General features: G+C 35.4%; 5 protein-coding genes and 3 pseudogenes across 6 annotated transcripts in view; 6 read left to right on the top strand and 2 right to left on the bottom strand.

The window, feature by feature from the left end:
* LOC104703519 lies at positions 45-930 on the bottom strand (annotated as a pseudogene).
* Positions 2,317-4,466, bottom strand: LOC104703518 (calmodulin-5). Its single transcript, XM_010419543.2, has 3 exons — positions 4,295-4,466; positions 3,465-3,834; positions 2,317-2,532 (listed from the first exon to the last, which is right to left on the bottom strand). Exons 1-3 carry the CDS (start codon positions 4,368-4,370, stop codon positions 2,433-2,435), a joined length of 546 nt encoding a protein of 181 aa, XP_010417845.1. The 5' UTR covers positions 4,371-4,466; the 3' UTR covers positions 2,317-2,432.
* Positions 6,008-8,709, top strand: LOC104703517 (annotated as a pseudogene).
* LOC104703516 (cytochrome P450 705A5-like) lies at positions 10,164-11,982 on the top strand. The gene is made up of 2 exons (XM_010419541.2): positions 10,164-11,075; positions 11,153-11,982. The coding sequence occupies exons 1-2, from the start codon at positions 10,164-10,166 to the stop codon at positions 11,807-11,809; spliced, it is 1,569 nt and encodes a 522-aa protein (XP_010417843.1). The 3' UTR covers positions 11,810-11,982.
* Positions 12,212-14,302, top strand: LOC104703513 (cytochrome P450 705A5-like). Of its 2 annotated transcripts, XM_010419540.2 has the most exons (3): positions 12,304-12,989; positions 13,070-13,697; positions 14,240-14,302. In XM_010419540.2, the coding sequence occupies exons 1-3, from the start codon at positions 12,477-12,479 to the stop codon at positions 14,242-14,244; spliced, it is 1,146 nt and encodes a 381-aa protein (XP_010417842.1). In that variant the 5' UTR covers positions 12,304-12,476; the 3' UTR covers positions 14,245-14,302. The 2 variants fall into 2 exon arrangements, with proteins under 2 accessions (XP_019083601.1, XP_010417842.1); XM_019228056.1 differs by lacking the exon at positions 14,240-14,302 and having other exon boundaries at positions 12,212-12,989; positions 13,070-14,074.
* Positions 14,066-16,063, top strand: LOC104703514 (annotated as a pseudogene).
* On the top strand, positions 17,038-20,431 carry LOC104752596 (COP9 signalosome complex subunit 2). Its single transcript, XM_010419539.2, has 10 exons — positions 17,038-17,209; positions 17,379-17,471; positions 17,574-17,652; positions 18,441-18,681; positions 18,767-18,841; positions 18,931-19,065; positions 19,194-19,381; positions 19,644-19,712; positions 19,786-19,876; positions 19,959-20,431. The coding sequence occupies exons 1-10, from the start codon at positions 17,200-17,202 to the stop codon at positions 20,295-20,297; spliced, it is 1,320 nt and encodes a 439-aa protein (XP_010417841.1). The 5' UTR covers positions 17,038-17,199; the 3' UTR covers positions 20,298-20,431.
* LOC104703511 (CBL-interacting serine/threonine-protein kinase 3) overlaps positions 21,644-22,132 on the top strand; it is a gene marked incomplete in the record, with an annotated part of 4,673 nt that continues 4,184 nt past the window's right edge. The window contains 1 exon segment of the mRNA XM_010419538.2: positions 21,644-22,132. Within this exon segment, the coding sequence (XP_010417840.1) occupies positions 22,085-22,132 (48 nt within the window).

Raw genomic sequence — 22,132 nt, 5'->3', positions numbered from 1 at the left:
CTTTTGTGTTACTAGTTCCAAACGAACAAACAAATGATACCAAGTATATAACGTTGCTGCTTATTGAAGTGAAAACTTTCTTAAGTTTGAGAAAGTGACACTTTTGTTTCAATTGTTCATACACATTAAACCAAACTCAGGAAAGAAACGACATATGCATAGTCAAAGTATTAAAGCTTTAAAGACGAAAGTGAGAATGGCTGCGGTGAAAGCGTGTAAAGGTATGAGAGTAAAGGCGGTTGAGGTGGGAGTGAGAGGAGCTGATGGTGGTGGTTGAGGGAGGACGTTGATGGCAAGTTTCATACCTTTAAGGCAATAACCTCTACCACAAATGAAGTAGTATGGCTTTGGTTCTAGGAGTTGAAAGACATCTCTTCCTCCACGGGTAATATTGAATATGAAATCTTTGTCTGACGCATTGCTCGTAGTTACTCTTGTTTACTTGGAGAATGCTATGACGCGTTCGATTGAACCCGAAATCTAACAGTTTTAGGAAAACATGTTTTAGTTGAAAGGGATAAACAATAAACAAGAAAGTGGCAAAGAAAGAATAAAGAAAGAAATTTTACTGACAAAGCCAATCGCCGGAGTAGAAACGTTGGTGGTTGGCCCAATCAGAGTAGTTAACGTCGGAGTTCCAACTGTATCTTCCACCGCCTACTCTGTGAAGACTTGATTCCACTTCTACTATGATTAATATCACCACTGTTACATATATTAATGCCCATAATTGTTTCCCCATCTTCTTTTTTTTGTTGTTATTCACTCTATTGTTTATATTGTTTTCTTGAAGATATATTTATAGCGGCTGAGCATAAAATTTTGCATGAATCGTAATGCTTCAACTTCATTGTATATGCATGATATTTTTTCGAACCACTTTTTTGCTTCTTATTTTTCTATCTTTCTATAACGCTTATTTATTTTTATTTTTTTAATCCTCTAACTTACTGGCCCGTTTAAAGAAACTATTCCATTTTGTCCCTCAAGATTGGAGCTTTGTCTGATAATGAACTATGTGGAATGATAAATATTGTAGAGAAAGGAAAGGATTACTTGCATAGAAGGAAAATTATCAAAAAGCAATGGATTCTATTCCTATCTTTGGATATTAATGCCATGTTAAATTAAATATACCGCTAGATGTATTTTATGTGTTAAGAAGGGAATTTACTAATTAAATATGTATATTGAACAAAATGTAGTTGTGAAGTGTTTTGCATGAACTCTAAAGCTTCACTTCATGTATATATGCATGATGAACCTTTTTCACACATCTCTTTTTCCTTTTTTTTTGTGTCTTCTTATCCATATGATTTCTATTTTGTCCTAGATAAATGGAGTAAAAATATTATTGAGAAAGGGACTGATTAGTTGCATTATACAGTATTTGACGAAAGTACTTACTTAGCAACCGATTTAATATACACGATGGAAAAACATATCTTTGCGATTTTGGTGGTGCCATGTTAAATTCAAATTGGTAGAAGTGTTTAATGTTTTTTTAAAAAAAATTGATTACTAAGAAGTAACACAAATTAAGTGTTTCAATACAGTTAGTATTGTATTCGTAATCAAATTAAAGTTAACTTGATTAAATAATCCTAAGATATATCATGCAGACTTTGCATTGATTGATTTGATAATGCAAACAAAAATGTTCATGCAAAGTGAAAAGACACGGATGAGAGAGTCAACGAGAGGAATGACCAATGAGATTGAGGAAACTTAAGGGACGAACCACAAATCTCTTGGCATAGTATTTTTGAAAACATTGATAGACAAAGAGAGAACCCCAAGAGTTATAAAACAAGCGTTAGAAGTGGTGGACCAAACTCTCCAAGATCGCCTACGTGCTCTCTATTCCCTCATGCTTGCGAGGTACTCATTGCCCAAGCTCAAGCTCGCTCGGAGAACTATACTACAATTACTTTGGATATGCCCTGTTTCTATCTTGTTATTTTGCCTTACTATCAAGGGGATATATTGTCGTCTCGTATAGGAGGGGAACCCCATATTACTATATATATATATATATATATATATATATATATATATATATATATAATATAGCTTAGGATACTTCCTAAAAATGTATTTTGTATTCATTTAGTTATATTTATCATCTCACAAAAGTTAGATCATATATATATATGCCCACATTGTGATGGATAGGAAATACCTAAATCAAGAAATTAGGATAGTTATACCGCCCAAGTATCAATTAACAACAGTTATCTCCTAAAAAAAAACAAACTGATTTTGTTTTGAAATCATAACAAATGTAGTAAATATTTAATATATTCAAATTAGAGATTACATTTAAAATCCTTTTTATAGATGTGTGAGGTACAAATCTCTTATTTTTTACACACAAAAGCACAAGCGTATAATAATAATAATAATACATAATGAGAAGAAATGGACGGAGCTCAGAGAATACAGCAGTGGCTTTTCCGGCGACCGTTCTTTTCTTTGGAGTCAGCAGAATTGCCACTACGCTTTGTTGTCATAACCCTCTTCCCTCTTCTCCTAATTAAAATTAGAACACACATTTTAAAGAAAATAATTAGGTATTAAGAGATATTCAATAATATTTAAATAATCAGAAAAGGAAGAAAATAAATGTTTCAGTCATGATTAAAGGTTTAAAGATTCTCATTTCATCTATCTGGCCTTTTGCTGCTTACCATCCATCTTTGATTTTATTCCCCTAAACATATCTACCTTTATAATTATACAATAACGTCCAACTACTATTTTTTCTATTCGGATAAAATGCTAAAATCGATTGAATCAAGAAAAAGAAAAAGAAAAAGTCATTTATAAACCTGAAAATTGAAGCTGGAAATTTGAAAGAAAAAAATGAAATGGAAGTTCTGTTTTTTTTTTTTACCCCTTTTCTTGTTTTTCTAATTTTTTTCAATCGGTAAACTTATTCTGTGTCTAACATTTTATTTATGTTCTTTAAACATATATGTGAACCCGTATAGTATAAAAAACTGATATGAATTTGACTTGGTGCCAACATTCACTATAAAAAATTAGTTTTTAAACAAAGATATTAATATAATGTAAATTCCAACCACCTAAACTTTTGAAACTATCATTTTAGAATTTACCGATTGAAAGAATATATAATTCGTTTAATCCGACATTTTTCACAAATTTAACCACACACAATAAGTTTTGACCAAAAAAATAAAAAGTAAATCATATCAAGAGATAGCTTTCCAAATGACCATCACAAACAATGGTACTTCACAAAAAAAAAAACAGAAATTACATTTTTAAATCTTTTCCAAACAAATAAATAAGCCAAAAGTCACGAAACAGTTCATAACATGAAATAGTGAAACGAATGCAAAATAATGAACAGTCAAATTCAAAAGAAAGCCAAAAAAAAAAAACAAAAAAGAAGAAAAAATCAGATAGAGAGAGAATTATAGATAAGTAGTCCTCACTTTGCCATCATAACTTTGACAAACTCTTCATAATTGATCTGACCATCTCCATCAACATCAGCTTCTTTGATCATCTCATCGACTTCCTCATCAGTAAGCTTCTCACCAAGGTTAGTCATAACATGTCTCAACTCAGCAGCGGAGATGAAACCGTTCTGGTCCTTATCGAAAACCCTGAAAGCTTCTTTGAGCTCTTCCTCAGAGTCAGTGTCTTTCATCTTCCTAGCCATAAGGTTGAGAAACTCAGGGAAGTCTATGGTTCCGTTACCATCAGCATCAACTTCGTTAATCATATCTTGTAGCTCTGCTTCTGTTGGGTTTTGTCCTAGTGATCTCATCACCGTTCCCAGCTCTTTCGTCGTGATACAACCTAATCAAACACACACACACACACACACGTTTCTCTCAAATCAGGCTTACTAATTTAAACACAAAACAAATCTTCAAATTACACTGTAACTAATAATAATGACTGAACCAATTAATCACCAAAATCTTCAAATTTATTACTCAATTAGCGCCTCTAAACATCGGTTGATTCTAAAGATTTGAGTCAATTCTCATTACTATATGAAGCAGCAAAATCTGGAAAACTAAAACTCGATTCAGTATGAGATTATTATCATCGAGATAGATCCAATTGCAATTGTAAATTCAAAACACCGAAGCCAAATCGAAGCATTATGTGACATCCACAGAGTCTAATGATGAAACAACGAAAAAGTATCAAATTCGTTAAGCCCATGACTAAGTAAATTCAAAACACCATTATCCAAAAGAGGAAAGATCTGAGAGAGAGAGAGAGAGAGAGAGAGAGAGAGAGAAGGAACCATCTCCGTCTTTGTCGAATAGGCTAAAAGCTTCCTTGAACTCAGAGATCTGATCATCGGTGAGCTGATCTGCCATTTTTTGTTCTCTTGTTTAAGGCCAACGATGAGAAAAATGAGAGAGACGAAGGAAGCAAACGTTGGGGCGTGTGTGTTGTTGTAATTAGAGAGATGAAGGAGAGGTGTTGTGTGAATTATAAAGCTGATGAAAAAGGAAAGAGAAAAGCCCATTAAGCCCAATTAGAGCAATTTCGAATCTGATTCTTTTTGTTATATTCTTCCACTGGGCCTTTATATGCTTTTTTTTTTGTCATCCACCTTTGTTTAAGATACAAGTGATGTATTTATTCCAATGTACGAAAAAAATAAAGTATGATGGTGTAGTATGTATTGTTGTTTTGCCGACAAAACATTCGTATTATCCACAACGAAATAGAAGTAAAGCAGGATCTGCGATCACTGTTTAGTAATATAAAAAAATGTATATTAGTGAATTTTAATCTTCGGTTTGAATTTTTGAACCATTTGTATATGTTTGTGAAATAAAATTTAGTAATAATTTGTTAAACTAAAATCAAACCTTAATTAAATACACTAATTATGTTTCTTTTTATTTAGAAATATAAAGTCAAAAACTAAAATAAAACTAAACGTAGATACCAAATATTTGACCCCATAAAGTAAAATAAATATGAAAATATGTTTTGAATGCGGATGAGATCGTTACCGAGGGTTAGAACGGTGCTAAATGTGGAGTTAGAAACTATCTTAGAGAGATTTCTTAGTCTCAAGATTCAACTATCTAAAGGTAATTTTTGAATATGGTTAACACCAGCACCATTTGTCAACAATTTAATGAAAACAATGATATCTCATTTCAAGTACTAGGATATCCAACATTTGGAGAATGTTAAATTCAATTTATTTATAGAGAACGCAACGAAGTGGTAGAATAATAAGATAATATCTTCCATTTCTAAATTATGATCATAAGTTGTGTTATGTAGTATCAAATTGGGTAAAAGTTTATATGGATTTAGAAAATATGTACTAGGTAAATCGGTTAATAAAAAGTAACATATGTTTATTCAAAAAATTTAAAGCAACGAATCCGGTGTCTACACATAATTTTTAACGAAATGATCATTTATGCTACATAAACTTGATGTAGTTAAAGAATTCACTCAAACGAAATGCAAAGTGTTATGCTTTCAAAACTTTATTTGTTATAGTATTATTTGCACGGCAAAACAAATCACATCGATAATATCAGAAGCTTTGCACTTAGTGCAACCTAATATGTGATATTTAGTTATATTAGTTGTTCATGTAAATATACAGTCGACTGCATAAACGTTAATGATGCTAGTTCTAAACAAAAGATTCATTTTCTTACGTCCAAAAAAGATATACATACACTTTAATAAACTAAAATGTAAAAGTATGGATTTCATGACAGTCAATACTCGAATCTTTTATAGCAACGAATCTTTGTGTGAATTTTTAGTAGATATATTTACTTAAAAGTTTGTGTTTACTTGAGGAATAGAAAATAAATCAATCGATATTTGTAGATTTGTTTGCACTGAAACTGTCGTTGAAGAGTTTTTAAATGGACGGATGTTTTTCATTAAAATAAGTAAAGCCCATGGTACTCTTAAAAAAAAGTTTACTGGGCCAAATCATAAATATAAGTAAAGCCTGTTAGTAAGCTGAATCGACCCGCCCGAGTATCCGACCCGAGTCGTTAAAATATCCAAAAAGCCCAGAATCGGAGCTCCAAAAGCTTCGGGTTCGCTGGCTTGAGAACAAAGAAAACCCCATTCTCCGATCTCTGCTTAAAATCACTCGAAGAAGAAGAAGAAGAAGAAGAAGAAGGAGAAATCAGAAAAGACTCAAGAGCAAAAAAAAAAAGATCGAGAAAGATGAGTAGCATTGGAACTGGATACGATCTCTCCGTCACCACTTTCTCTCCCGATGGCCGTGTTTTCCAGATCGAGTACGCCGCTAAAGCTGTTGACAACAGTGGGTTAGTTACTTCTCCATCTTCTTCTTCGATTTCTCCGTTGACTAGATCGGATTTAGCTTTTGAATTTTTTTTGGTTATGGAGAATCCCCTCCTTCACGAATTAGGGGTTTTTTTTTTCTTTCTCCGCAGGACTGTTGTTGGAATCAAATGCAAAGACGGGATTGTAATGGTTTGTTTCTTCTCTCTTTTGCTACTTTCTTCTGTGAAGCGTTATAGTGGTTTTGGTCTCTCTTGCTCGTATTTTGTAATTCAATTTCGATGATGTTTCAGTTTCCAATGAAGTATGTTGTCAGATTCTATAGCTTTAATTTTGACATAAAATCCTTGGAATTATATTGATTGAAGACGACATACTTGACAGTCCATTTGAGAATCTGTTGTTAGTTTTGGGTTTTGTAAATATTTTTTTTGATAAAAGGAATGGTCTTGCTAAGTGTTTTTATCTTTTGGGGGGTTTTTGGTTTTAGGGTGTGGAGAAACTTATTGCGTCAAAGATGATGCTACCAGGTTCAAACAGGAGAATCCATTCTGTTCATCGTCATGCTGGCATGGTATGTTTTGTTTTTCCTTTTTCTTCTATACTATAGGAAATTAGTTTCTGCTATGGACATATGTATTTATCACTGTGTTTAGTGTGTTAGTATATTGTTTTTTTTTTTTTCATTATTATGAGGAATTCTACTTCTGTTCTGTCATGTCAGGCTGTTGCTGGGCTTGCAGCTGATGGTAGGCAAATTGTTGCCCGGGCCAAATCTGAAGCAAGAAGCTATGAGAGGTATCAATGAAAACATCTTAGATTTTACTATGAAAGAACTGTTTTAATGCTATAGCTCAGCTTATCTCAAGGGGATGTTTCTCTTAGTTAAATTTCAAAATTTATGGGGATAAGATGTCAATGTGTATGTTCGCCTTTCTTCCTGCATAGCTTTGCATAACTGTGTAACCAACTCTGCTTTCACTTGTGATAATTTAGTGTTTATGGCGACGCTGTACCTGTGAAGGAACTTTCTGAGCGTGTTGCAAGTTATGTACATTTGTGTACTCTCTATTGGTGGCTCAGGTTTGTCCAGTTCATCTACTTGAATGAATTATAAGAAAATGATTTTTTTTGTGAACTCTCTATTAGTTGTCTAAGCATATTCTCCTACTTGAATGAATTATAAGAAGATGATATTTTTTTTATTTTAAGGCCTTTTGGCTGTGGAGTCATTCTTGGAGGTTATGATAGAGATGGACCTCAACTGTACATGATTGAACCATCAGGCATATCATATGTAAGTTTCTACTCGTAGATATCTGTTTTAAGTTTTAAAGTTTACGTCATTTTTATCTGTCATCATATGGATTCTTTTCCTGCAGAGATATTTTGGTGCGGCAATTGGCAAAGGAAAGCAAGCTGCCAAAACGTAAGCTACAGTGTGAATGTTTTTGGTTTTATCCTAGTATTTTCTAGGAAGGGTATATGAAGTACCACTAGGATTGATCAATTTAACTTTTCCAAAGGAAATGCTAATTAACTTTATAATTAATTAGAGGAAGTGATAATTTTAATTTGAAGGATAAGGTGAGCTTCCATGCTCGATAAAACTGATGATTCTCCATGAATGTATGAAGTATAAGAACCTTATGACAGTTGTTTCTGGATTGTATAGCTTTTGGCCGCCTTTGACCTGTGTGGAATTTGTTTCAACTAAAGGGTTATAGATATAGTTATCAAAACGGCAAGGGTATACAATTGTTCTGATGGATCAGAGGATTCCTTGCAGGGAAATTGAGAAATTGAATTTATCTGAGATGACATGCAAAGAAGGCGTTATCGAGGTGGCGAAAATGTGAGTACTGCTTTGCTTCTCTCATGTACACGTTTTCATTAGTAAACTCTTGTGGTTCTCATGTGCTTTTATTACCAGGTTCATTTTATAGCAAGATCTAATGTGACTTTTCATGTGCAGCATCTACAAGCTACACGATGAAGCCAAGGACAAGGCCTTTGAACTGGAGATGAGTTGGATATGCGAGGAGTCAAAACGAGAGCATCAGAAGGTAAAAAAAATCTTATAAATGCTTCCTTATTGATGTTTGATTTAAAGAAATGTTCATAAACCATAAAATGGACTCATCGTAGGTCCCTGATGATCTTCTGGAAGAAGCGAAGACAGCAGCTAAAATTGCGCTCGAGGAGATGGATGCTGACTAAAACTGAGGATTGTCGTGAATTTAGATCTGTCTTAATGCTGGTGTTTCGTATGTACTCTGAATTGAATTTTGTCTGGAGGGTCAGTTGTTGCAGTTTCTCATGAACCGAGTCTTTAATCTTATTGCTGTCAACAGTTGCTACGATAACTCCTTCAGTAGGTTCATTTGATAATTGTGTTCTTGAATTAACATTCATCGGAGCTGGCATCGTAGGAAGCAGGCCAGAACAAGAATAAAGGGAATCAAAGTTATGCGTGCTTCATTTAATCTGAAACAAAAGCAATGCAAAACCTGCATATCTTGCGGGAAATCATCTGAGTAGCCATAGCCCATAGTTAACTGTTGCCGCCAGCAACACAATGGAATGACCATAACACAAACTCTTAATTTTAATTTTAACCCCAATAGTAAACGACATGGTTTGCCATATAAGAGCCGAAAAACACCCGAGCAAAACGATGTTGTTTTACTCTGTCCAGTTACCATGTGATAGCCACACATTTGACTCAGCACATGAAATGGTTAATCAACACCGTTTTAAAGATACATAGAAATTGGCAATTCCAGAAGATTTATATTTGGAATTTGAATTTTTAATTGGTTCAGATTGATAAATGCATGGTAGTATATAGTAAATAGTCTATATTGATTTTAACCGTTTTTCCACCACGAAGATTTTGCTCAATTTAACTTGCCCAAAGCAAATTCTAATTAACTTCACAATGAAACTTAATAGGATCAAGTAAGTTTTCATAGTTGATGGAATTGATGATTCTGATTTAATGACTGATGGAGTAACCTGTTGGAACAGTAAGAACTTTACAACAAATGTTTCTAGATTTCATAGCTTTTGGCTGTCTTTGACCTGCGTATAATCAGAATTTGTAGACAAATGTTCCCTAAAGAACAAAGTGCTACAAAAGCAAATGCAAGAATCTATATTGCAAGATATTCATATGTATTTCATTCACAACCAGGGCCGTCTCAAAATTATGCTGGACCTTGTGCTCAAATTTTAGATAGAAATGCAAAGTAAATATGGACCCTTTTTTATAATTTTTTTTACAATTAGGACCCTTTTCTAAAGAATTTTTTAAACAAAAAAAAAGGACCATGTGCCCTTGCACCTTGAGTAAAAAAATTGTAATAGTGTATATTTGATAATTAGTGGTGTGGTACTTTTAGAACAAAACTTAGTTTAGTAATATTTTATTGTATTTCCCTTCTAATCATATACATATGCATAGATTCAAAATGAACATGTATGATTTGAACACGAATGTAATAAAAAACATCTGAATTGATTACTATCTATATATTACATAATAGAAAAGATTCCATATGTCTGTTATTCCACGTTCTCCCAAAAACTAATAATGTAATTTAGATTATACGTAAAGCATTATCAGATTGTACTCATGGATTCGTTTGACTATGTTATTAAAGTAGTAATTTGCTCATTACTGTGGTACAGAACCTCTAAATTGATTGATATAAGAAAATACGAGATCCAAAGTTTCATTGTTTGACGTACTTCCACAAAAGAAGCATTTTATTTCGGTAATAAATAAAGCAAAATCATTCATTATATATTCTTCATCAATGAATATTCACTATGTTTCATCCACCTTAAAACTTTGAGCAGCAATGGAAGCAATTGTAAGCATTGATGTTCAAAACTGCTTTATCTTGATCCTCCTATGCCTCTTCTCAATCTTCTTTTACCTTCTCTTCTTCAAGAAAATAAAGGTTGACTATAATCTGCCTCCTAGCCCTCCGTCTCTACCGATCATTGGCCATCTTCACCATCTCCTCTCTCTTCTAGCCCACAAGTCCTTCCAGAAACTCTCTTCCAAGTATGGACCTCTCCTCTATCTTCGCGTCTTTAGTGTCCCCATTGTTCTCGTCTCCTCTCCATCAATAGCCTATGAGATCTTTGGGGCACAAGATGTTAACGTTTCCACTCGCAACTTCCCTATGCACGAAGGGTCTCTCTTCTTCGGATCCTTAGGCTATGTTAACGCACCTTACGGAGAATACTGGAAGTCCATGAAGAAGCTCATCGTCACTAAGCTCCTTGGGCCTCAAGCACTCAAGAGGTCACTAAGTGTCCGTGCAGAGGAGTTAGAGCGATTTTACTTAGCCTTATTAGATAAGGCGATGAAGAAGGAGAGCGTTGAGATAGCCGAGGAAGCTATGAAGCTAATTAACAACACCATCTGCAAGATGATTATGGGGAGGAGTTGTTCGGAGGAGAACGGTGAAGCAGAGAGAGTCAGAGGCTTGGTGACCAAGTCAGATGCTTTGGCGAAGAAGCTTTTCTTGGCAGCCATCTTGCCCAAACCGCTTAAGAAGATTGGGATCTCACTGTGCAAAAAGGAGTTAATGGATGTTTCGGGCAAGTTTGACGAGGTGTTAGAGGAGATTCTTTTGGAAAACAAAGAGAAACTAGAGGAGCATCAACAAGGTAGTGGCATGATGGATGAGCTGTTGGAAGCTTATGGAGTTGAAAACGCAGAGTATAAAATCACTAGAGACCATATCAAGTCTTTCTTTGTGGTAAAATGTTCATCTGTTATGTGTACTTATGCGAACACGATTGGTTTGTCTTGACTAAGAAATATTTCCTACCGTAGGATCTTTTTATTGCAGGCACTGACACCTCCACGCACACTATACAATGGATCATGGCCGAGATCGTCAACAACTCCTACATTCTTGAGAGACTGAGAGAAGAAATTGATTCCGTTGTAGGGAAAACAAGGTTGATTCAAGAAACTGATCTACCGAACCTCCCTTATTTGCAAGCGACGGTCAAAGAAGGGCTAAGATTGCACCCACCCATCCCTCTTGTGGTAAGGACATTTCAAGAAAGGTGTAAGATTGGAGGCTTTTATGTACCGGAGAAGACAACACTTATTGTAAATGCTTATGCTATGATGAGAGATCCCGAGTACTGGGAATATCCTCAAGAATTTAAGCCTGAGAGGTTTCTAGCTTCTTCAAGATCAAGCCAAAAAGATGAGATAAGAGACGAAGTCCTTAAGTACATTCCTTTCGGGAGCGGAAGAAGAGGCTGTCCTGGAGCAAATCTTGCTTATGTCTCTGTAGGAACCGCGATTGGAGTGATGGTGCAATGCTTTGATTGGAAGATCAAAGGTGATAAGATCAACATGAATGAGTCTGCTGGAAAAATAGCCTTGACCATGGCTCATCCTCTTAAGTGCACTCTTGTTCCTCGAAACCCAACCCCAGTCCCTTTAACTTCAAGTATGCAAAGTCCCATCTCTTGACTTTCTTTTGTTGTTTATCTTAATCTCATGGTTAGACATCTTCTATGGTTTATTGTTTACATCTGGTTTGGTATGGTTCATAATTTCCTTCTTTCATTTATCTTTGTCGTAATGTAAGATAACTGAATATTTCCAAATCATATTCAAATACTAATAGACGTATTCAGTGGTCATTTTTAGGCATGCTCATTTCAGAACAACAAGCCGTATCCATCGAATTTTTTATAATTCTGTTTCAATTTAAATAGATATGAGACCACTATACTCTCCGACCTTCGAAATGAACACGTCTTGTCATTTTGAAAGATAGACAAGTTTTGCAAAGTTATAAATTAATGATTTGAACTTCTTAATTTGTTCCATTTAGAAGAAAAGATTCCATCTGTCTGTATTCCACGTTCTTCCAAAATTAAATCATTTTCACCTTTTCCTCTCTCTTCTAATCCACAAATCTTTACAGAAACTTTCCTCCAAGTATGGACCTCTACTTTATCTTCGTGTCTTCAATGTCCCCATAGTGCTCGTTTCTTCCGCCTCAGTAGCTTATGAGATCTTTAGATCTCAAGACGTAAACGTTTCCTCTCGCAATCTCCCTACTAACGAGGGGTCTCTCGTCTTCAGTTCCCTCGGCATCGTGACAACACCTTACGGAGATTACTTTAAGTTTATGAAGAAGCTCATCACCAGCAAGCTCCTCGGACCTCAAGCACTCGAGAGGTCACAAGGAGTCCGTGCAAAAGAGGTAGAGCGGTTTTACTCAAATCTACTCGATACGGCGATGAAGAAGGAGAGCGTTGAGATTTCTGAAGAAGCTATGAAGCTAGTCAACAATAGCATATGCCACATGATTATGGGGAGGAGTTGTTCAAGGGAGAACAGTGAAGCAGAGAGAGTCAGAGGCTTGGTGAAAAAGACAGATTCCTTGGGGAAGAAGCTTTTCTTGGCGGCCATCTTGCGCAAACCGCTTAAGAAAATTGGGATTTCACTGTTCAAAAAGGAGTTAACGGATGTTTCGAGCAAGTTTGACGAGGTGTTAGAGAAAATTCTCGTGGAAAATAAAGAGAAATTAGATCAGGAGCATCAACAAGATACTGACATGATGGATAAGCTGTTGGAAGCTTGTAGAGACGAAAACGCAGACTATAAAATCACTAGAGACCATATCAAGTCCTTGTTTGTGGTAAATGTTCTTCTCTTTTTGACAAGTTAAGCTAACACCACTGGTTTGTTTTGACTAAGAAGTGTTTGCTAATGCTGCAGGATCTTTTCGTAGCAGGCACTGACACCTCGACGCACAGTATACAATGGATCATGGCCGAGATTATCAACAATTCCTACATTCTTAAGAGATTGAGGGAAGAAATTGATTCTGTTGTAGGGAAAACAAGGTTGATTCAAGAAACTGATCTGCCGAACCTCCCTTACTTACAAGCGATCGTGAAAGAAGGGCTAAGATTGCATCCGCCAGTCCCCTTTGTTCTAAGGACGTTTGAAGAAAGGTGTATGATTGGAGAGTTTTGTATACCGGAGAAGACAACTCTTCTTGTTAATGGTTATGCCATGATGAGAGATCCTGAATACTGGGACGATCCTCAAGAGTTTAAGCCAGAGAGGTTTCTAACTTCTTCAAGATCAAGCAAAAAGGACGAGATAAGAGACGAGGTCCTAAAATTCATTCCTTTCGGGAGCGGAAGAAGAGGCTGTCCAGGAGCTAATCTAGGTTATGTCTTTGTAGGAACCGCGATCGGAGTGATGGTGCAATGCTTTGATTTGAAAATTAAAGGAGATAAAGTCAACATGAATGAGGCCGCCGGAGCAATGACATTGAGCATGGCTCATCCTCTTAAGTGCACTCTTGTTCCTCGAACCTTAATCCCTTTAACTTCAAGTATGTAGAATCCTCTTAAGTGCACTCTTGTTCCTCGAACCTTTGTATATAAAACAATCTTTCTCTTTTTTTTTTTTGGTTTTACTATAATCAAAATCTTTCTCTTGAAGCTTCTTAAGTTCTTGACTTTCTTCTGTTTTTTTATTTTGTTAAAAAGTATTCGAATTTCCCAAAATACCGGTTTCAAAGTTGGCTATTATTCAAACTTTGAAAGTTTAGATAATGAATTTAGCTATCCGAATTCATCATTTTGTCCAAAATTTCATGTCCTATTAATTGGAGTTATTCAAATAATCCGTTTCCGACCTATTTTCCGATATTCTAAATAAATATATGTCTAGTCATTTTGGAAGGGAGACTACAAAACTTTTAATTAATGAGTTGATTACTATCTATACTATTATTCAAAAGAAAAGATTCCATCTGTCTGTTATTCCACGTTCTTCTTTAAAAACAAAGACTTTAAGCATTGTCATATTATAATATATCAGTACTCTGTTTCTCGATAAACAGTACTCTGTTTCATCTCATTTCCTTTTCAGTTTGAGCAACAATGGGAGCAATAATGAGCGTTGACTTCCTAAACTGTTTCACCATAATCCTCCTTTCATTACTCTGTTGTTACTCTCTCTTCTTCAAGAAACCAAAGGTTGGCTTCAGATTGCCTCCGAGCCCTCCATCTCTACCGATCATTGGCCATCTTCACCTTTTCCTCTCTCTTCAAATCCACAAATCTTTACAGAAACTCTCCTCCAAGTATGGACCTCTGCTTTATCTCCGTGTCTTCAATGTTCCCATAGTGCTCGTTTCTTCTTCCTCAATAGCTTATGAGATCTTTAGGTCGCAAGACGTAAACGTTTCCTCTCGCAACTTCCCTATGAACGAGGGGTTTCTCATCTTCAGTTCTCTCGGCATCTTCACAGCCCCTTACGGAGATCACTGGAAGTTCATGAAGAAGCTTGTCGTCACCAAGCACTCGAAAGATCACAAGGCGTCCGTGCAAAAGAGTTAGAGAGGTTTTACTTAAACCTATTAGATAAGGCGATGCAGAAGGAGAGTGTTGACATTGTCGAGGAAGTTATGAAGCTAGTTAACAACAGCATCTGCAAGATAATTATGGGGAGAATTTGCTCAGAGGAGGACGGTGAAGCAGAGTGTATCAGAGGCTTGGTGACCAAGTCAGATGCCTTGACGAAGAAGCTTTTCTTGGCGGCCATCTTGCGCAAACCGCTTAAGAAGCTAGGGATCTCACTGTTCGAAAAGGAATTAATGGATGTTTCCCACAAGTTTGACGAGGTGTTGGAAAATATTCTTGTGGAATACGAAGAGACAGTACTAGAGGAGCATCATCAAGGTTCTGACATGATGGATGTCTTGTTGGAAGCTTGTGGAGACGAAAACGCAGAGTATAGGATCACTAGGAACCATATCAAGTCCTTGTTTGTGGTAAATGTTCCCCTCATTTGAGAACCCAAGCGAACACGTACCATTGTATTTTCCTTGACTAAGAGACGTATGCTATTGCAGGATCTTTTCATTGCAGCCACTGACTCTTCGACGTACACTATACAGTGGATCATGGGCGAGATCATGAACAACTCTTACATTCTTGAGAAATTGAGAGAAGAGATTGATTCTGTCGTAGGGAAGACAAGGTTGATTCAAGAAACGGATCTACCAAACCTCCCTTACTTGCAAGCAACCGTTAAAGAAGGGATAAGATTGCACCCTCCGGCTCCTCTTTTGGTAAGGACGTTTCAAGAAGGGTGTGAGATCGGAGGCTTTTATATACCGGAAAAGACAAAACTTATTGTTAATGGTTATGCCATAATGAGAGATCCTGCTAACTGGGAAGATCCGCTGGAGTTTAAACCAGAGAGGTTTCTTGATTCTTCAAGATCCAACCAAAAGGACGAGATAAAAGAAGAGCTCCTAAAGTTCATTTCTTTCGGTAGCGGGAGGAGAGGCTGTCCTGGAGCAAATCTAGCTTTTGTATCTGTAGGAACCGCGATTGGAGTGATGGTGCAATGCTTTGATTGGAAGATCAAAGGAGATAAGGTCAACATGGGTGAAGCTGCCGGAAAAATAACGTTGACCATGGCTCATCCTCTTAAGTGCACGCTTGTTCCTCGAAGAAACCATGTTCCCTTTAACTTCAACTGTGCAGATTCCTAGTTCTTGACTTTTTGTTGTTTTTCTTAATCTCATGGTTACACATATTATTCTCCTGTTTATTGATTACCGTTGCCGTTGGTCTTGTTTCACTTTCGCCTTTGTGTCAAACTTTAACAGTTCGTACACTTCATGCTGTGTAAACAAGAGTATCTTACTTTTGGTCATTTAAATTCTCGCATCTACAACTATCAAACCTACAATCTAAATGGTTTATATTAAAGTCCTGACTATAATTTAAACCTTTAGTTTAGCAGTTTGATATACCGGTTAAGATCTATCAATCTATGATACAATCTAAATGGTTTATATTAAAGTCCTGACTATTAATTTATCTTGACTCCAAATTTACCGGTATCATCGACAAATGTACGAGAAATCGAGGGACCAACAAAGTATGGAAGAGGACTTCCTCACTGGTTTCATACCCGTAGCATCTAGATGTTCATCTTGATGTAAAGTCTATTTCGATCTCAAATCTCTAAACTCTCTAAGTTGCACACTTGCACTTATTGTAATACAATTTTTTTTTTTTATTATGAAAATAATTTTACATTCATACAAATATTGTTTTTACTTAATTTCTTCTTCTTTTTAAATTACCTTTTGAGAACTATTTTTTTTGTCCTCAACCTTAGATCGGAGGCTCCAACTTGGAGCTTCTTTTTATGGAAATACATAACAAATCTAATTCCTTGATTTTTTTTTTTCCTTTTTAGATGTCAAAAAAAAAAACATAACAAATCTAACAACTCTTTATAACTTTCTTTCTTTCTTTCTCTCTTTCTTAATGATTTTTTCCAGATAAGAAATTTGAAAATAAATTGCCATAAAAAGAAGACTACTATATATTTTTTTTAATTTCCTGTTTATGTTAACTTTTCTAATCTTCTTCCCATTTTGTAAAACTATATGTGTGTTGTGTTTTTCTTTTAAATTAATTTTCCTTAAACTTTACCATATTTTTTCTTTCTTCCTTTTCTCTCAAATCATCTGTCAACTTTAATTTTTTTTTTTTTAAACATTTTTCTTAAAATTTAAGTAAACAATTACAATTAATTAATTAATTTTCTTTTACCAAAATAATTTATTTTCAAGCTCAAACTTTTTTATTCATATTTACATGATGCGGACTATAATTACATTATTTACTCGGAGTCGGAGGCCCAATATCATCAAATCCACCCTTCTTCTTCTTCTGCTTCCCTCACAAAACCCTTTTGCGTCGTCGTAACTCGCCAAAAAAAAAAATCTAAAATCCGAAGGAAAAAAAACCCCTAATCTCCTTCTTCTCTAATCATCGTCTGGTGTTCTTCTTCATCGGATCGTCATGGCTTCAGGTCTTTCTTATTGTTCTTGTTTTTCCTTAATCTTCTACTTTGAAACCATCTAGGGTTTGATTGAAGTTCCCGAATTCGACTACTTACTTTGTTACGAATCGTTAGGGTTTGTTTGTAGTTGTTAAAAGAGGGGTTTTTTTACTGATTTGGGTTTCGAATTATGGTGTAGATGCTGATATGGAGGACTATGGATTCGTGTATTCTGATGAGGAGCAGGAGGAACAAGATGTTGACATTGAGAATCAATATTATAACTCTAAAGGTTCGTTTTTTTGTTTTTTGTTTGTGTGTGTTTATGCGCATTCTCAAAATCTGTGTTACGATTTTGCATCTTGATTCGAAAGAGTGTATTTGTTTCTTGAAGGTATGGTTGAGACTGAACCTGAAGAAGCTCTTTCTGGGTTTGCTGAGGTTGTTAAGATGGAACCAGACAAGGCTGATTGGTAAGATCCCATGTGTTTTCTTTTTAGTGATTTTGCTCGCGTTGTTATTGATCTAGAGAGTACCAGATTTGTGTTTTGTGTCTGGGTTTTGTGTGTCACCATGATGGAAGAGACAAACAGAGATGCTCTTTCTGATTTACAACTTGACCAATTCTATTCAAAGAGGGTGTTAGGGTACCACTATGTTCAACTTTTGCTATGGGTGTATTCAGATTTTTGACCCTTTAATGATCTCTAGCTTACCTGCAAGGATTTCCTTGTTTATGTCAAGTTAATTTTTGTTCCTTTTGTCTGTTTTACAACTTGTTCTTTCCCATTCAAAGAGGGGTTAGGGTACCATCATATTGAGTTTTTGCTATGCCTGCCTTCAGATTTGACCCGTTAATGATCTCTAGCTTACCTGCAAGGCTTTCCTTGTTTATGTCAAGTTAATGTTTGTTCCTTTAGTCTGTATTCCTAAGATTCATTGTTGCTATTGATAAACTATCATGTCATATAGTTTCTTTAGTTGTAACCAAAGAGGTTATATTGACCATGTTAACTTGGGCGGTGGGTGCGTTCAGTTTTGACCCTTTTCTTTACTTATGTTCTTGAGCTTACCTGCGAGATTTTCGTGGTTTACGTCAAGTTATATTTGTCCATCTAGGCTGTTTTTTTGTTTGCACCTCATAAAACGCCAGCATTCCTAAGATTCATTGCCTCTGCTATTCATGTATCCCTAATATGCCTGAGACTATTTCAAATTTTGTTAATTTATTCAAGTCCTTCCATGGCCTGTTTCTTGTCAGGGGTTTCAAAGCTCTTAAGCAGACTGTGAAGATTTATTATCGTCTAGGTAAGTACAAAGAAATGATGGAAGCCTATACAGAGATGCTTACATATATCAAGTCAGCGGTTACCAGGAATTACAGCGAAAAATGTATAAACAACATTATGGATTTCGTCTCTGGATCTGCTAGCCAGAACACTGGTCTGCTGCAAGAGTTTTATCAGACCACTTTGAAAGCCCTTGAAGAGGCTAAGAATGAGGTCTGGAAACTAATCTTTCGCTTTATATTTGCTACCCATTTTTTCTCAATGGTTCGGAGATGTGACTAATTAGTTTCTTTTGCAGAGACTCTGGTTCAAAACGAATCTAAAACTCTGCAACATCTGGTTTGACATTGGTGAATACAGACGAATGACTAAGGTATAACTTGATTTAATCAAATCTATTGATTGAAGCTAACTATGTTTAGATCTTAGTATGTTCACTAACAGCTATTTATTGTTTGCCAGATTCTGAAGGAACTCCATAAATCTTGCCAAAAAGAAGATGGAACAGATGATCAGAAGAAAGGAAGTCAGTTGCTTGAGGTTTATGCAATTGAAATTCAAATTTACACTGAAACAAAGGATAACAAGAAGCTTAAGGTAAACATCATCTGCTATATGGGTTTTACCTTACGTCAAAATAATTTGGATATTCAACAACTTTATTGTTACATACTTTCTATTGGCTTTTGTGACTGAGATGCAACACCACTTTTTAATGGATGCAGCAATTATACCACAAGGCACTAGCCATCAAATCTGCTATACCTCATCCTAGGATCATGGGTATAATCCGGGAGTGTGGTGGAAAAATGCACATGGCAGAGCGTCAGTGGGCTGAAGCAGCCACAGATTTCTTTGAAGCTTTTAAGAATTATGATGAAGCTGGCAACCAAAGACGTATCCAGTGCCTGAAGTATGTTTCCTGTTACCTTCTCATGTCTTTATCTTTCCTACTTGATACCCTCTGGTCATTTGATTATTAGCATGGTTTGCTAGTAAGGATAAAAGATATTATGGATGAATATAGCAATGCGGTATTATTTAGATTTAACTTTGGGGACATGGTTTTAGCTGCATGTGGTCTTCTATTACTCTTGTCCAGTATCTTGCTGTGACCGAGGTTCCAACATGTTAGAGTTGATGATCTTTGTTTTCTTTCTTTTGGCTTTGCAAAGGTATCTTGTTCTGGCGAATATGCTGATGGAGTCAGAAGTGAATCCTTTTGATGGCCAAGAGGCAAAGCCGTAAGTCATTTACCTAAATATTTTGTAATGTACACTCGTTTTGGTTCGTTACTTTATGGGTTGCTCTCTGCAGGTACAAAAACGACCCTGAGATCCTGGCAATGACAAATTTGATAGCAGCATATCAACGAAATGAGATCATAGAGTTTGAGAGAATACTGAAGGTAAGAAGAGAAATATTATTGGGATCATAGAGTTTGGCATTATATCTCAGAACGGTACTCATGTAATGGTTTTGGAATGTAGAGTAACCGGAGGACGATAATGGATGATCCATTCATCAGAAACTATATGGAAGATCTGCTGAAGAAGGTGAGAACACAAGTGTTGCTGAAGCTGATAAAGCCATACACAAGGATAGGGATCCCGTTCATATCGAAGGAACTAAACGTGCCAGAGAAGGATGTGACGGAGTTGCTAGTGTTGCTGATACTGGACAGCAGAATCGATGGTCACATTGACGAAATGAACCGTTACTTGCTGAGAGGTGACAGTGCCAATGGAAGGAAATTGCATAAGGCGGTTGATAAATGGAACACACAGCTGAGGTCTCTTTCTTCAAGTATCACTAACCGAGTCTGTTAATTTTGCAACCTCTCTCCCATTTGGATAGATTTTGTGTTTTGGATCTGTGAATTATCTATTTCTTCACATATTTGGATTTGATGAAGTTGATAAACCCACTTCAATGCCATAAAAAGGATTTGCAAGTTACTAAATTTTCGTTTTTGAAATTGCTTTCTTAACTTTATTAGCAATTAACAACATTAGTTATTAGTAATTGCAAGCGAAGCGATGATGAATTGATGATATACACCGAACATCTACATATAACGTGGATGTCTTTTTCAACTATCAATGATTAAGAATTAGGCTATGTTTGAAACCCTTAAACAAAACTGAACGAGAGCGAGAGAGAGATTCGGTACGAATAATTTAATTAGCTTTTTTTAATGTGTCGATCTTTCTAGGATCTTTTGACTGTTTAACACACACTGTTCTAGTGGGCCAGTTGCCACTGTTGAATTAACTATATTATTTTTGATCCACTTGATCTAAAGTATTTTTATTTATTTTACTCCTTAATTTGACAGCAATTCATTTTAGTTTTGTGTGATAAAGTGTTTATAGACTAATGGTGCAGCATGCCTGCATCAATTAAAAGAGGACATTTATCACAATAATGGAAGTAAGTGGAGTCAAAAGTGATAATATCAAACCCCATTTTTATGAAAAAAGCAATGACAATGGAGCACAGCACACTTTCGAGATCGAAACTATATGATTCTATAAATATTTTATGATATCCAAAATCTTAAAGATAGATAAACATGATCTTCATCATATTCGGTTCAAACTTGGTCAGTGATTAAAAATGTTGCCCTATATTCTTGTGTGTTGTGACCAATGTGGTAGAACCTTTTCCTTTTTTTTCTCTCCAATAGTAGAACTTGAACACATAATAAAGCTAATTACAAGTACAACACATGAACACACTAGTATTTTAGGCATTCTCACGACTGATATTTGCGAAAGTTCTATTAATCTTACAAACTAATATATTTTTAGAAATAGGTTTATGTTATTTTGTCAGCTAAAAGAAACTGAAATCATGGTTTATTATTGTCACTATCAGTAAGTCCATAAACAAAAATTCATCACAAGAATATCTTCACTAGTCACTACAAAATTCGCCGCAACTCATTAATCATAAATAATATATATACTATCATCATCACATCATTCAGACCTAAAAAAAGAGAAATAATATATCAAAAATAAAAGAGAAAACAGATCCGAATTGAGTTCATCCCATAACTTTGAATCGGTTACTGTATATTTTTTTGTTTTTTAATTAGTGGGTTTGCCTCAAAGTTACAACAACTCAACTAAAAAATAAAAAGACAGCAATTGATACTTTTGTTTCTTTCCGTTCTAAGGATCTTTGTCCGCTTCTAAAAGCAAATCTGTAAACCGTACTTGACACCAAAAAAAAACGAATTTTCCCAAAACTTAAAAATAAATAAAAAGAATCAATCTTCTTCTTCTTCATCATCGTATATCACGACCTCTGCCTCTTGGTCTCTCTCAAAAGTCATATTTAATCTCTGTCTCAATCTCTTGTAGCTTTCAGATCTTTTCTTCTGTGCTGATCCCTCAACATAAATTTAATTGAAGGTTCTTTTTTTTTTTTTGTGTTGCTTTTTAAATAAGGTAACCATTATAAAGAAAATTGAGATATTCTCTGTGTTGCTTCTTCTTCTTTACCCTCTTCTTGTTTCTAATCAAAATCCTCTAAAGTTTTCTCCTTTTGGTTTTGTTTCTAAATTTTGGAGTAATCTTTGTTTGTGGGGTGCTTTTTTAGTAAAAAAATGAATCGGAGGCAGCAAGTAAAGCGTAGAGTAGGTAAATATGAAGTT

Source organism: Camelina sativa, chromosome 7, assembly GCF_000633955.1.
Source record: "Camelina sativa cultivar DH55 chromosome 7, Cs, whole genome shotgun sequence".
NCBI lineage: Eukaryota > Viridiplantae > Streptophyta > Magnoliopsida > Brassicales > Brassicaceae > Camelina > Camelina sativa.
Note: the sequence above shows the minus strand (reverse complement) of the source record. Positions and strands in the feature narration are given on the sequence as shown.